General features: G+C 38.9%; 1 protein-coding gene across 1 annotated transcript; it reads right to left on the reverse strand.

The window, feature by feature from the left end:
• Positions 1 to 963: 963 nt before the first annotated feature.
• On the reverse strand, positions 964 to 10947 carry vamp2 (vesicle-associated membrane protein 2). Its single transcript, XM_030747029.1, has 5 exons — positions 10634 to 10947; positions 6955 to 7060; positions 6506 to 6664; positions 6003 to 6054; positions 964 to 5849 (listed from the first exon to the last, which is right to left on the reverse strand). Coding segments are annotated over exons 1-5 (336 nt in total). The 5' UTR covers positions 10636 to 10947; the 3' UTR covers positions 964 to 5832.
• Positions 10948 to 13511: the final 2564 nt, after the last annotated feature.

Genomic DNA, 13511 nt, shown 5'->3' on the forward strand with positions numbered 1-13511 from the left:
AAGAAAGAGTGTTCTGGCACAACCATGCCACACACACTGAAACTGCTTCCTGTGTGTAATATCACACCATCTCCAGTATATGCTCGTTTTTTTTTTTTTGTTTTTATTTTAATTGGGCATTTATTTCACCACTAAACAAGGAGGTAATTTTTTTCTAGCATTTTGAGAAGTGGAAATTTCAACAACAGTTAAAATATTTTGCGCATGAATCAATATGTTAAGAATAAGGTTCACTAGCCTAAGTCCAACACTTTACTTACCATGTTTATGTGCTAAAAGAGAAATAATTGACCTGAACCAGTAAGTAAAATTTCACAAGTTTTGACTCAACTATATTCTCAAAATTTCAACTTCAATTCTAATATATTTTTTCTTAATATGGCCCTAACAACGTAATGTTAGGTTCCAAAAGCTGAACTAGATATTAGATAAGAAGATTGTTACAAATTTTGACTGAGGAAAAAAAAAATCACAACCTGTGATGCACGTGTGTCTGTAAAGCACTCAATCACACTCGGCAATGTTTGCATTTCGCCCTCTGGTGTCAGACTTACTGCCCTACCACAGCATTTGGTGCATTTGATTAGTATGGAGTCACAATCTTTGGACCCACTGTATCAGTCTAAATACAGTGAATGACCTGCATTATAGAATGTTTCTTCACTCATTTGTATGTTCACGCAATTTGTTGTGCATGTTGTTTAGTTTTTAGTGACGTGACAGTCTGAGTGAGTTTAAGGTGTTAAAGAGAGACTAGAAACCAGACTCTGGATGGATGCAGACATGTGCAGTTTTATGGCTCCAGGTCTCAATGTAGTCTCTTACATATAATAAGGATCAATTAAGGATAATACTTGCATTGGTACTATCTGTATGCTTATTCACACAGGTCCCAGAATTGCAGTCAAATTAGCATCCTCCCACTGTTACACACCAACAAAGCACACACAAAAGTACAAGCTGTCATAGACATTGTTTTTCCAATATACATATATTTCATGATGTTCATCAATATAATAAGACATTGATAGATTTACACTACAATTATTTTATGTACTTTAGTTTTTCATTCAGTCTCCTCTCCTTTACATTGAGTCAACCTTGTTAAGTTTCTAATCCCATACCAAATGACAGCACAATAAATCTATCAATAAATAAAAGCAAACATAAAAGAAAAAAAAAAAAAACACAGCTCAGCATATTGCCCATGATCCTCCAGTCCTGTCCCTCCTGTAAGGCCAGATGAGCAGGGGCAATATGGACCTTCATCCCAGAAACCCTACTCCCAAAGAGACAAAAAAAAAAAAGTCTTTCCTCAAAAATAAACTGATTTAAACAAAAAATATATCTTGTAGATACAAACGGCAATCTGATGTAAACTGTAGAGTCATTCTAAGCACTCTGGACAATTGGAAGGTAAAAATACTTTCCCACCCCCTCTAAACTTCCCATTTTCTTTACCTTTACCCATCAGTGCTGACACACAAACAACTCAGTAACATCTGGAGTTATTACTAAACTGATGCAAAGTAAAAACACAATATTTGGTTAAAAAAAAAAAGAAAGAGACATGTTAACATATGTTAAGCAGAATATTGTGCATTTATAACCATCCAAAGATGATTCAGAGACTCAAAGGTTCCCTCCTTGTTGCTGCGTTCATCCCCTTTAGGGGTAATTGGCAAACATGCTAATGAGGTTGTGGATTTTGTGTTGGTCTCTTCCTGCTTGCTTGCTTTCGAAATTTGAATTACAAATTCAAGAGCTCCGAAAAGGCTCCGAACACTTCCCCCCCTAAATGACCCGAACACAGCGCTGAGATCACTGAACGTTTCTGGAAGCTGACATAAGACAATATTCAGCAGTGAATCAAATTCCCATCCTGCTTCAATGAATGGATCACAACATTTAAAAAAGAAGAAAAAAAAAGTGCCACGGTGTTAAAATTTATGCACACTTCTTTTCATACAGACAGTAAAGCAACAGAGAAAGAGAGCACTCACTTCATTTCCACTATTGTGACCAATAGGGCTGAGCTCTCACAGGACAACAGCTGGATTTATGGATAACACACAAGTCCTACCCCAATCAGTAGTGTTATTTCACTTCAGTCCACTGTATGGTTATCTCCTGTAAGATGGCTAAAAGGACCACATCTGTAATCCAATGATGATTTTATATTGTCAACAAATCCAATTTTACTATTTCTTATGTCATTTTTGCCCTTGTATACATTTTGGTAAATTTGCTAATGCTTTAAACCTGAGGATATGGACCCCTTATCCCCAAAACACCCCCATCTTACAACACCAAACAATGCAGATTCATATGTTTTTCTTGGTTATGTCTAATAGCAGTAGTTTGTATCTTTTCATCTGAAAAATCTGTAGCACTGTGGCGATACACAAAAAGAAGACTTGTGCTATAATTCGTTACAGGATCATGTGTCTACAAACTAGTCATAGACTAAAGAAGCTCTTCAAACCTGGATACACATGATAGGGGAGGCTAATGTATTTTGAGATTTGAAGCATGCGGTCCTCAGGTTTTGGTTTAACTTGCATACGATAGGATGGCACGCTCACAAGCCAAACGGACACACCACATAAACAGTGTGTATGAGTTAAAAGGTCTTACAGATAGAGTAAGGGTGTGAGCTATTTGAAACAGACTCGGATAGTCTGGATAACCTCTTTCTATCTGCTTGTTTTTGATGGCAATTGGCAGCGTAAGCATGGAAATCTGGTCTTTGGTAATCTTCTGCAGTTTGCTTTTGCTTTATTTGGGGAAAACATGTGGGGGGGGAAAGTGAGGAGGAGCGGGTTTGTTAAGGTCCGGGTGTTTCCTAATGGAACAGGCCAACAGTTCTGTTAACCCCTCTGTTCGCTGTACTTCAGCGATCAAGGAAACAACGTGCCCTCACTCTGAGAGTTAAGCAGCCTAATCTGTCAGGATAAACTGGGGATATTCCCAAGACAGAGCTATTCTAACACTCACACACACACATACACATTAAAGCACCTGTGCACACATACACACTCTCACTCTCTCTCTCCACACACACGCGCGCACACACACACACACACAAGGAATTTGAAAAACTGAGTTGAGCAAACAGGGGCAGGTTGGTTTACTCAGGTGGTGGTGGGGAAGATAAAAAGAGACACGGCTACTAAGGCTTTATACACATTTGTTTTGAAATGCTGTAGTTCCCACTGTATGATTTGAAAACTACATTTCAGGACTGCTAACAATGGCATTAGTGGCAGTAAAGCATGAACTAAGCAGCTTCCTGTTGAGCATTTATTAATGCAGGCCGGTACATCATTTCTCTAAACACAGATAATGCACCACAACCACAAGGAAAACTCTAAATCCTCCTGCGGCTGAAAGCAAAATGCTTTCAAATCCCTACAAAAGCCTTCGGCAGTTTTGAGAAATTAAATGTGTAAAAGGCCTTAGTTTGCCACAGCATCTGAAAATAAAAAAGAAAAGAAAAGAAAAGAAAAATCAAGTGCATGTGTATTGCCCTGCTCTCCTGCTCCTAATGTAGCCTAAACGGTCACATACTCAGGAGGAGATGCCAAAATCAAGTTACATAAGAGTTCAAGACCAAACCAGTGAGGGCACCATTGAAAGAAATAACCGGAACAACAATAGAAGCCTCTCCCTTGATGCTTGGCAGTGTATAACGCACAGAGCTGAATTACAAAAAACACAGCAGACAGAGGTAAAGAGGAGCTCACTGCGGTTAGCAGCACATGGTACTGATTGCACACTTCCTCTTTACCTGTCTGTTTCACACAAAAATATACTATAATAAAAAATAGAATCTATAGTATTTAAAAAAGAAAAAGGCCTTAACTATAGGGAGACACACTGAGACAGAACCACTGCTCTAGCAAAATGCTCGTCTTAGGAATGCTACTTTTTTTTTTTTTAAACTGCGACTTACTTTTCTTGTCACTAACCTTTGACGGTCAGCAGACTGCTGAAGTAAATCGAAACTGTGAATTTGACTGCTCTCCTCATTAGCCCCTGTCCCTGTTGCTAGATCTGCAAGTCTGAATTGTCTCTTTTTAATGTGCTCTTCATGTGGAGAGGGTTTTTTTTTGTTTGTTTGTTTTGTTTTTACTGCACCAGGACCTGCTTTGGCCAGGCTATGGAGCAGCCAGACAGCGCCATCAAAAACAAGGTTGCTTGTGCATTTGAAGCAGATTCCTTTTCTGCAGTCCCTCTGCACGAACTAAAAGTGTGAGGGGTGGTTTGTGTGACTGGAAATAACCTATAGTTACTGATAAAAGTGACTGAGAATAAGGCTTTTTGCTGTGTGGAAAGTCATCAATTTTATGCGATGGTTCCATTTTGCCTTGGAAAGGTTTTTCAAGCCTGTATCAACAGCTTGGCATGAATACATCTCCAGAGTATAGAGTGTGTAAGTATAATGTTAAGATAATAGCTCCAAAAAATAAAAATAAAAATAAAAATCTGGACAGATTCAAAGTTTAATCCTTTCTATCCAAAATATACCCTTACAGCTATTTAACTATTTTCTCCAATGGTTTGTATGACCAACGTTTTCGACACTAGTTTCATCTCATTTTGTTTTTCAGAAGATACTTACACTTACATGTGCTACAGTAAGAGCATTTGCACTAGACTGCAATGAAGGAATGTTTTCGAAATAAGACACTACGTAATATTTAAATAAAAAAAGAAACATCTACAGACATTGGTCCAACTGTACTATGGCAGTTTTGAAATTATCAGAAGAAACTGCGGTGTCCAAGCATGCCGAGAGACAGAAGGGGATTGGGGGGGGCATAAAAGACGCTACAGATGAAAGTTATCCAAGAGTGAAATTTCAAAAGAGAAATGACAGTTAATGGGAGGAATACATGAAAAGGGTTGGGAATGATGATGATGATTACTAGAGCAGTTTCACAATTCATGCATTATTTGTACGCTTGATCGAGACCAGCGAGCATTAAATCTCTCAAAAAGCCATAAAAGAAGCTAAGACTTGATTTTTTTTTTTTTTTTTTTTTTTATGGCATCAAGTTATCGAAATCCTGAGCTCAACAAGGAGAAACCTGGAGAATTTTTAAAAGCAGTTCTGTCTGTGGATTAGCTGCAATTTCTGTAACTTGATGTCACTTTTTTCAGTGCAAGTTTTAGTTCACTGGCTTATTTGATGTTTAGTGGATACAAGTGACTCAGACAGATGGAAACTGGTATTCCGGTAGTTGAATGGAGGCTAACTCCACTGTGCAAAAAAAACACCAAAAAGAGAGAAGAAGCAGGGGACGGAAAGATGATGAAACATGCAAAGTACACACTTTGATTAATAGGCAGTAGTTACCGCTGAAGCATACATCAAATTAATACAAAAAATAAAAAGTACAAAATGCACACCCACCGCACACACACACCTACAAAAACGGTATATATCAGAATAAAACTCTACAAAGAACTATATATATCAGTTATGTAACAATTATCGCCAATCGTTGTTTCCTTTTCTGTTGATGCATCGTCACAAGTGTTTGGTTCTCAGTATGGCAGGTTAGAAAAGCCAAGAGTACCTAGAAAGGAGACGGGGCCACACACTCACAGGACAAATATTGACAGGGGTCCAGAGGCGAGGTGGTGGAAGTGGGGGAGCCATGGGGCCCTGAAGGGTTTAGGGGTGTTATATTGAGGCTAATTGGGGAGATATAATTATATATAGAGAGAGAGTAAATTAATCATCTGTGGTTAATTTTTCATCAATTTAAGGGTTTTTTCTTTAACAAGGAAATGAGGATCAGACTGGGGTAGGAGCAACTCTTCTTAGGTGCTGAAGTACACTGTAGAGAGAAAGAAAAGAGGAGAGGTGATGGAGGGTAAATCACTGCCCAGTTCCAAAAAATGGTTATCAGAATTAAAAAAAAGAACAAAAAGTCAATTAAGCCAAAAATGAATATGTACTGCAAATGAGCCACTGAAATAACTGTTCTTACCAATAATGACGATGAGGACAATCACACATATCACACCCAGGATAATCATCATCTGTAATCAGCAGATTTTCAGACAAAAAGTCATTAGAGGCCTTTAAAACACCACAGTAAACAATTTATATAAAGCACTAAAGATTAAACAAGGGCAATCTTCAACTATGTGTAATTTTTCATTAACACATCAAAATTTTCATCTTTGCTGTCTTGCCATTTTTTGCAGCATGGCTGCACTGCACACAGGCCTAAGGCGGCACGCCACTGCCACTGTAATGTCACGATGATGTAGATAATGGATATATAATTTCTACCCTAAAACAACCAATGATATAATGCTAATAAAACCCCACAGAAATTACACTAGCGCGTAAAGTCTACAGCAGAAACTGATGGTTGTAGTTGGCGTCACGTTCGAGGCTTTCCGTTTTGCTTTGATTTTTTTTTTTCATTTGTCTGTAAACAGACACACATTTGCTATTGAATTAAGGGTGTCTGCATGACCTCACCTTGGCATTCTTCCACCAGTATTTATTCTTCAGTTTTGCAGCGCTGGTCTCAAACTGAGAGGCTCCAGCCTGCAGGGCATCGGCCCTGTCGTCCAGTTCTGACAGCTTCTGATCACGTTCCAGAACCTTGTCCACATTTACACGCATGATATCCACCACCTGAGGAAAAACACAACAAGTAGTGCAGTGGAATCAGCCATTAAGACAGGATGACTGCATGTAAGGGTTACTAGATATGAAATATTATTAAAGGTTGTTTATACATCTTTATATCAGAAACTGTTTGAAGAACTACAGAAACGACAGGAGCCAAACCCACTCCTCAAAAACAAATGTTCATGTTTTAGTTCTTACAGCATGGGAGGAAAGCAGGAAAGGATTAAGTCACAATTAGTTGATGAGTGATTCAGGAATGAAAGCCTGACTGTGTGTGCTTGCACTGTACTCACCTCATCCACCTGGGCCTGTGTCTGCTGCAGACGGCGGTTGCTGGTGAGGTTGGGAGGGGGCTGATTCCCTCCCTCTGGTGCAGGGGCTCCAGCGGCTGGGGCAGACCTGATGATAAAAAATAAAATAAAATGCAAAGATTCAGTATAATATAAAGCATATCCACCAAGAAAATAGAATAATTCACATGTTACTAAAAAATCAATAGGGCATAAATGTTTTCTGTGATCCAGTAAAAATGAGTCTACACAAGAATGCAGACTCATATCCCCATTCACAAAAAATGAAGACGTTCTGAACATTCATATCTTGATGTTGAATTTTGAAGACACAATCAGGTGTAAATGTAAAATATGTGCTTCAGTTCCATAAGTTAATATATAGGAATCTACTAAACTTCACAAAAGTGAAGTTGATTTGTCTTGGCGTCTTGTACTACGACCAAGACAAGTCTATTCTTTGGCATTATGTACAGATGACCACAGTGAGAGACAGTTTAAGTAGGAGTGTCATTCTCTGCTTTATATATATATATATATATATATATATATATATATATATATATATTATTCCACTATTCCATCAAGCATCTACTGCAGACTGACTCAATCACACATGAAACATGAAGAATTAAAGACAGTTAGCGCCCACAGTGAAAACTCTGCTAAGCAGATAAGTCAAAATGACCCAAAATCAATCAAATACACAGAGCAACATCATCTGCCAAAATGAAAATACATCACAACATGGGTGCCAATGCAGTTTTACTCATCGCAATTCCTAAAGGTCCTGTGAAAAATTCGACCACATGGAAGTTTCAGGACTAATTTGTGATTATTTTTAACTTAAAATTTAAAGATTATACAGCTTGATGTAGTAGCTGCTACAATTCGTAAAAAGCAAGTGAGAAAGATTCAAAAATACTCAGATTTTATATGCAGTGTGATGACGCTTGCTTGATCTAGCATGTTCTGTTTCTGTCTATAAAGCCAAACTAAATCAATGAGCACAAAGTCAGATTGTAAACAAGCACTCTATGATAAAGCTAAGCCTGTAGCATCTTATGAGAAATAAACCCTAGTTGTAACCGAGCTGCTTCCCTAGTGTGAGGCAAAACTCTGTATAAAGGTCACCTCTGCACACTCGCAAATGACTAATCCTTTAACAACAACAAATCCTTTATAATAGTTTACTTGATGATGCTGGTGGTCCCTATGAGCTACCTAACACAAAATATAAAAGATTCACAGCTACCTGTGATATTGATAATATTATATGCCTTAAAAAATAAATATGTACAAAATATTGATGTCATTTTATTTTATTAGACTTGAGTGACTACACTATAATTACTGTATACAGGTACGTATGTGCAAAAACATTATACACATGGTTGCATGTATGTAATTACTATAAGCTTCCCCCCCCTCACTTTCAGGCAACAAGTCCCACCACAAAGGTGTAATGTGTACAGAGGTTCACACTGTCATCACGTCTAAACTAGCACCAGGAAGAGTTGCTAGTGCTTGACAAGGTTTCTCACCAGCTTCCACATCCTGTGAAAACCGCCTGCTGTTGATGTAATCGAGCCAGGTGGATCAACCATTTCACATCTGCATGCTACTTCTATGTCATATAATCTTAAAGCTTTATAGTAAAAAAAAACAAACAAACTGAATAGTGCTTTTGTGTTCTCCACATTATAAGACAAAGGAAATACTATTTATATTTATACTACATTCAAAAAAAGAGACATAGGTCACAAATGACGCTGCCAACGATTTGTATGCCAGTATTCCAGTTTCATCACATTTTGAGATCATAATCAGGGAAAACAAAAACAAAAAGCAAATGTAAATCTTATCTGATAAAAGCTCCTCACATAAGATGCAGAGTTTGGTGAGGTTTCATATCTCAGTGTTTACAGTCCACTGCTAATGTCACATTTGCTATGAGAGCTAAGTATATTCAACCTTGTTTCAAGATAGGGCTTTTAAAAATAGTCTTGCCCTGTGGAGGGCTGCTGCAACACTGATGTGACTATTTAAGGGTTTCAGGAGACCCTACTGAAATGAGGAAGCATTTCCACATTTACATGTATCCATAAAGCAGCCATAGATAGAATAATAGATAGATAGAGCTCTCCAATTGATTTCTGTTTGTCATTGTCATGCCGTTTGATTTTCAGCACTGGAGAGCGACATTTCAGCACTGGACAGCGCCACAACAGTCCACATGAAACTGTCTGATCCCAGCCTGCCTGTCCCATTCTGTTTGATGCTGGGCACTGGATCCTAACCCAGACTTCACTTCTGACCACACACCCAGAAAGACCAGGTTTAAATGATGTCCTGTTCAACATCCCTGTCCGCTGCGAGCAGGACGGGCCTGGAAATACACCTACAGCCTGCCGACGTCGAGGGTGGGGAGGTTCCTTATAAGGGAGGGTGTATTTTAAGCTCTTAAATGTACAATTACAACCAAATATGGCGACAAATGTAACTCCCAGTCCAAAGATAAAACGTCAACAGGCACGATGCCACTGATGAATGACAGGTCGTGTGTCGGAAGCAGGCTGTTTCACCCTTTAAACTGCCTGCTATGCGAATGCTGACAGGGAAGGCTATCGCGGCTGCCTTTCATCAGCCCACCCTTATTCACGTACATTCAGGGAAAAAAAAAAGAGAAACTCACAAAATACATGAAGAAAGACATTTACAAGCTTCATTTAGTCATGAAGACGCAACAACAATGAAATGTGGTGAGATATATAGCTGTCCGCCCTCACACTACAATCGACGACATACAGTAGGAGGCTAGGCTATCCCCACCCCCCGCTGTAGGTTGCAAATATCACGTAAACTAGGCCTAAGCCTCATTCAGAGCTAATAATAACAACGTCTTTAAGAAGTTTTATGGTATATTCGTCGAAAATCGTCGAAGGTGTGTTCAACAGGTTATCTAAACAGTCTGGCGCTGGTGAAACAGCTAGTAGGGCTTGTTCAACATTATGTCCTTGCTGTTTCTAGAATCAGCCAAACCGTCACCTGTGATTGAACAAGAGAAGAATTATGCACTGGAAATGCTCAACAAGGGAAGGCGGCCTTATAGTGCACGACGTTTTTCTTTTTTGTTTTTGTTTTTTTTAAATACATATATATGTAAAAGAAGGAAATGTAGTTTTAATTAACCTGTAGGTATAATCACACAGACGGTGTCCTTTTCAAATCAAACCAGTCCAAACTGGAAAAAAAAAATGCGTACGTGCTGGCTCAAGTGAAATCCAGCTCAGGGCAAAATATTATTGATAATAATAATGATAAAAGCAGTCGATAAACACGTTTACCGTGTAAAGACGGAAAATAAGGCTAGTAATGCGTTTAATAACAGTTAAACGCGTCTGCGCTGGGGTTAGGCCGACGCGTTAGCCTCTTCACTTTAGGGTCAGATTATCAGAGACAGCTGTGAAATTAAATTCAACAGTCATATTTTGCTACGAACAACACGACAGCAGCGATTAATACCCCTCAGTGAATGGCGGTTTAGGAACACTATTCGGACACCATAAATCCCCAGAAAGCCTCCCGACGGCAGTCGTGTGAGGACGAAATCGTAATTGAATACACTGGGATTTGAAAAAAACAACAACAACAAAACAATATTTAAACGACGTGTACTCACATTTTCCTGGTAGCAGCGAGACAGCTGTGCTGTAATCCGGACTGGAAATGTTAGCGCGTGCTAAGTGGCTGGCAGATGGATGTGGATTGCCTTCTGCGCTCCTCTCTACCCTCTGGCAGCCTTTGGTTGGTTATTGTGGCGTTTGCCTGCCTATATATCCTAGGAGGAGCACTTGGTTTGAATCTGCCACTGAGAGGTGTCTCCTCGCTGTAGAAGCTTTTCTTTATATTATTTGCTTTCAACTCGTCCTATTTCTACAGCGTTGCGGCACCTGGCAGGCTATTACTAGAGCCCCGTGCTGTCAGAGTCCGTGCTGTAATGAAGGTGTAATAAACGTCCGCCTGGATTAGGTGGACAAAGATGGCTCGATGACGTCAATCGCGGCGAGTTTCATGTTGAAATGGGTGGTCGGAGACTTCAAAACACGCCGTTTTAGCGCTCACAAAGCGCCCTTTTTAACTGAGGGCGCTATTATTGGGAGTCTGCGCGTGTTTCTTGAAATGCATTACATGTTGCGGTCACGCTTGAGTTTCAGTGTCCTCAAAAGGAGTTTATTCTGATGGCAAGTCTGTCTATCAACAAAATGGCGTTCGTCGAAAGGGGGTGTGGCGAGCTAAGCAGTAGCCTAGGTGGTTGTTATCATTTATTGTAAACATGGATGTGGTAGAAGAGTCAACCTACCTTAAAAAAAAAGGAGAAAAAAAAGACTAACCTTTTGGTCTGAGGAACAAGCCTCCACCAATATTTCAAGCTGGCATTACTCTGCATTACAGTAGCTATGATACTGTAAAATGTGTATCTATAATTCATGTGACAGGCTCTTTTAAGGTATGTGTTCACAAGCTTGACCCCTAGGGACAATCCCTACCTCCAGAGGGGGAGGTAAAACAAGCAAAGCAAAACAAGCTGTGAGTCATTAGAAATGAATCACAGGTTAAGCAACAAAAACCTGAGTTTAAACATTTTCTTTTGCAGCCTTTTTTTTTATTATTATTATTTTTTTTATGAGTTTATAATGATGTAATTTTTGATCCTGGTGATGGTTGGTCCAACAGCATCTTGATGGCATAGAATTACACATGTAGTCCTTGAGGAAGTCTGCCAGGTCAGCCTTTAAAAATAGTTATTGTTTGTAGCTCTCAAGAGCTATTATCTTCAAAGATGTTTCAAGCTAAAAATCATATTGAGGCACAGTTCAATTAGTGTACCATAAACCCTAAGAGAGTGGAAGCTACTGCTACAGGATGATTTACAGTATATGGAAATCAATAGGCCTGAATTAAGTTTTATATTTGGCTATCTTAATGTGGGGAGAAAAAAAAACTATAATGGTTGCATTACAATCCTGCTGACTGTCTGGTTTGTTTGGGGCATCTATATTGTTGGGGGAATCCCTACTCTGCTCAAATAAATAACCCCAACACCCAGCTGCACATCAAACACACTAAATTTAACATGATCCCACATCAAATACCAGTGAAGCATTAGTAAACCATACAAACTAGGAATACCTCGCAAGACTGAATAAATATAAGTTGCTTTCAACACTGGTATCCTGTGTGGTGGAGCGCTAACTCTGTTTCCTTCAATTCTCTGCATTTGCATCCATTAACAGTATACCCATTTTGTTGTGCTAAGCTGCAGATAGCCCGAATCCTGCATTGAATTATGGTATGAATTCTACATTTTCTTAATACAAAAAACAAAACCAAAGTGCTTAAATCATGCTAAAAATGTCACATGCTAGAAGAAAATTAAAAATGAGCATGGATCTGCGCAGTAGGTTGTTTCTGGCAAATAAATTATTATCCCCAAGATTGCTTCTAAAGCTTGAAAGTAAAGCAATGACTCATCTTCCCTGCAACTGCAATAATTTTCTATTTCATGATGTTTGGGGATATAACTTTGTCACAGAATTAATGAATCCTCTTCTTGTCTTGCAGTACATTCTCAGAGGAGCTGCAGTTGTTCTGGTTCAACCACTTGGTGGCATCAAAGGACAGCTTTACTTCATTGGCCACCCCCCTGTAGGCTAATGCTGCATTGGTAACTGTCCCCTTCACTATGGTGACCTCGGTTATGATGTGGAACATGTTTCACATCTGGCATTTAAAAATAAAATTTGAGAAAACCCAGCTGGTTTTTATGATGAGTTTGGCTTTTTTTTTTTTTTTTTTTTTTTTTTTTTTTGCATTTGAGATCCACAGAATCCTGAGACCTGAACACAGCTGATCAGCTGGTGAAATGTGTGGCTTAAGTTGTATTTGCACACGTGTAATGTGTTTGTTGTTAAGTCTGGAAAATGTAGGTACTCATTTTAAAAACAAAGCTTTATTAAAGTGTTATATGTTTCCTTGTTCTTTTGGTTTTCCAGGTTATAGGAAACATGGGCAACAAAAGCAGATGGGAGTAACACATTATGCCAGTTTTGTGTGTTAAGCTTTACCATTACCTTATTACTTGACTTTGATATATTTAATTCAAATGCACATTCACTATAATACATTAAGAATTAAACAGTGTAATTTGTTTGCATGCTTACAAATATATCCACCCATGGAGTGATGTATTTAATTTCAGTCAGTACAGCCAGGAATTTAGCACAAAACTGGATTGGACTGAAATTCATTGTCATGTACAGCCTGTAAGTGTTTATCCCACACTGTGGATGAGGGAGGAATTGCAGTGTGGCTGATAACAGGTGCATTGCTTGTATCCTACCGTTCAGACATGCGCGCCTTGATCTATTATTGATGGCAGCCTTGAGCTATGATGCTCTCTGAAATATTCAGGCAGGCATGAACCCTGTTGCCCCCACACTACTTCTAAGACCAAAATATTAAGAGCGATTTGAAGCATGTGATATATCTGCCCAAAT

Source organism: Archocentrus centrarchus, chromosome 14 (assembly GCF_007364275.1).
Source record: "Archocentrus centrarchus isolate MPI-CPG fArcCen1 chromosome 14, fArcCen1, whole genome shotgun sequence".
NCBI classification, from domain to species: Eukaryota; Metazoa; Chordata; class Actinopteri; order Cichliformes; family Cichlidae; genus Archocentrus; species Archocentrus centrarchus.